Source organism: Bactrocera latifrons, unplaced genomic scaffold (assembly GCF_001853355.1).
Source record: "Bactrocera latifrons isolate USDA-ARS-PBARC rearing strain unplaced genomic scaffold, ASM185335v1 scaffold_40, whole genome shotgun sequence".
Classification (NCBI taxonomy): Eukaryota; Metazoa; Arthropoda; class Insecta; order Diptera; family Tephritidae; genus Bactrocera; species Bactrocera latifrons.
Window position 1 is genome coordinate 144,780 of NW_017537046.1, and position 2,653 is coordinate 147,432.

Here is a 2,653-nt window from a genome sequence, read left to right on the forward strand (position 1 = left end):
GCTGAGAAARTGATTTCCTACTTTTGTACTTCCAAAGAACGTTTATATAAATTCCTTATAACATGGTATTGTCAGTGTAGCTGTAGTGCGACCAAGTTACTCGAGGTATTTTCGAAGGAAATCGAGCATTATTCTGCTTAACTCAACARGAATCTTTTTAATTTTTGGCAAATTGTCGAACTCGCGCGAATGAGACMGTATTAGCTAAATTGTAAACATATAGGTACCGACACCACGGCTGGCGCAGTTCGTTAGCTTTTTGCCAATATGTGTTCCTAGAGTACCAAGCTGCGACTTTTGGTGAGCTTAACTTTTCAAGAGCAATTTTTTTTCCTTCTATCTCCGACGAACCTTGAAAATGTMGCTTTCTTAAACAATTATGTAAGCTAAGTGCCATCATTACATTTTTTTACTTAATTAATTTTTTAATTTTTATTATTAATACCCGCGCCTCAAGAACTTTGTTTTTACTATTTCTTTTTTCGGATTGAAAATATTTCATTAAAATTATGCATTACGCGATTTGAATTCCTCAAGGCACATGGCAATCTTGAAAGCTGTATCACAATCATTGGCGCCCTTCTCAGTTTTGCAAACATTTATTGCTTCTTTGATATGGTCCTCTTGCCCCTTCAGCTCTGGCATTCGTATGATTTCCGCATAGGCTTTCTCGGGATCGAAAACACCTTTCTTAATTATTTCCCGCTTCTCCATTATGCATTTCTCCATACATTTTATGTTCGCATTGGCTTCATTAGCTTTTAGGCCATTCGAAAGGAACTTTTTTAAATCCGCTTCGGTCACATGCGCCTCAATCAAGCAAGCTAATTCATATTTTTCGTCAGCTATCATTTCTTTACACTGTAAGATAGGTAATAATTAAGAATTGGTCATATATTAAGCATATTCTGAAAACCTTACCACAACTATACTATATAAGGCAGCCAGTATCATTAAAATGAAAATATCTTTCATCATTGCAGTACCGTGTTCTCTTGCCGACTTGTTGCTGAAATCAAATTTAAAGTGTTACTGCAACGCCTAGGGAAAGTAGATACATTTATAATATTTTTAATTGAAAATTATATTTTTATTTCTGTTTTTGTTTTTTTTTTTTTTGAATGTCATGGTCTGCCTAGTCTGCTTTCACGTTTCATTGCTGACGCTTTTTTAAAAAATAATTTGGTTACAAACAAATTAATTGTTTTTTTTTTTAATTCAAATAAAATTAAGCCTTTACTTGCCGTAGTAATTGTTGTGAAATTTGTCTATTATAATAGTTTTTGTTTGCTAATTAACCATAATGGGAACTAATTTGTAAACTTTTTACCTGCAACCAATTTTTATTGACAACTGTTGACGTGTTATTGAGATGTCATAGTACTAATCTAATAAGTATACATAACTATTTATATTTTTGATAAAACTGCAACCAGCCGTAATGGCAATGTTATGAATACCGAGTAAGTGTCTATGCATCAGAGCGCATCGATTTACAGGCAGCCAAAAGAAAAAAAAAAAAAAAAAAAAATAAAGGGAAAAAGCGGTTATGTGGGAAATGTTCTACGGCTCCTTGTGAAAAACTTTGTCTAGAAGACAATTGCCATTTTAAGACGCTGCAGACTAACTATGACAAAATGATCATGTTCAGAAAGATATTAATCTGATTATAATCCGCAATGTTGATCGTGCTTATTTACTGATGATACGTACGGAGAAGTTGTGTTGCTCGAACGACAATGCCAAAATTGGTTTGCAAAATATCGGTCCTGAGGTTCCACCAAAGTTATGTCGTTGCGATTTCTTATTCTTTTGAATTATGTTTCGAAATATTTTAGACCTATTAAGACAAATATTGAAGACCCTACATTGAACACATACGAGATGTGTTAAGAAAATAACGGGCATTTTATCGTGAATTTGGGGCTAATAATAATACTCGGACATCGGCCGACTTGACGACTTGTGACGTTTTCCTGTTTCCAAAAGTAAAAAGAAAGATAAAGGCCGATAGCAAAAAAAAAAAAAAAAAAAAAAAAAAAAAAAAAAAAAAAAAAAAAAAAAAAAAAAAAAAAAGAAGTCGCGTACGTATCGTAAAGGTCTGCCTCCACAACGAATGCAGTGCGCAAATAAACACAAATTAGATGTTCCTCATAACCGCCAACGTCAAATGGCAATTTTATACGTTTTTTTAAGAACATCCGTTTGAATCACGGACACAGGGTTGCGCGCAGGGTTTGGTGCCCGCCACGTAAAAAACATCCCAAATGAAAAGGAACAACCACCCTCGGATGAGAGACCCCACTTTTGATGAAGACCATGGCAAACGAAATAAAGACTACGAATTGAGGGCATGCACCTGGAATGTCCGGTCCCTTAATTGGGAAGGTGCCGCTGCCTAGCTGGTTCATGTCCTCGTGAAAATAAAGGCTGACATCACCGCCGTCCAAGAAATGCGATGAACGAAACAAGGACAGAGACGAATAGGTCCTTGTGGCATTTACTGCAGAGGCCATATAAAGCAGCATAAGTTTGGTGTGGGATCGGGGTGGGAGAGAGACTCCGTCGACGAGTACTATCATTCCACATCAAAGCGAGGTTCTTCAACATATTTGCGCCTACGCAATGATGGATGAGAAGGGTGATGTGACCA

General features: G+C 36.1%; 1 protein-coding gene across 1 annotated transcript; it reads right to left on the bottom strand.

The window, feature by feature from the left end:
- Positions 1-507: 507 nt before the first annotated feature.
- Positions 508-978, bottom strand: LOC108972498 (general odorant-binding protein 56h-like). Its single transcript, XM_018939116.1, has 2 exons — positions 922-978; positions 508-861 (listed from the first exon to the last, which is right to left on the bottom strand). The coding sequence occupies exons 1-2, from the start codon at positions 976-978 to the stop codon at positions 508-510; spliced, it is 411 nt and encodes a 136-aa protein (XP_018794661.1).
- Between the last annotated feature and the right edge of the window lie 1,675 nt (positions 979-2,653).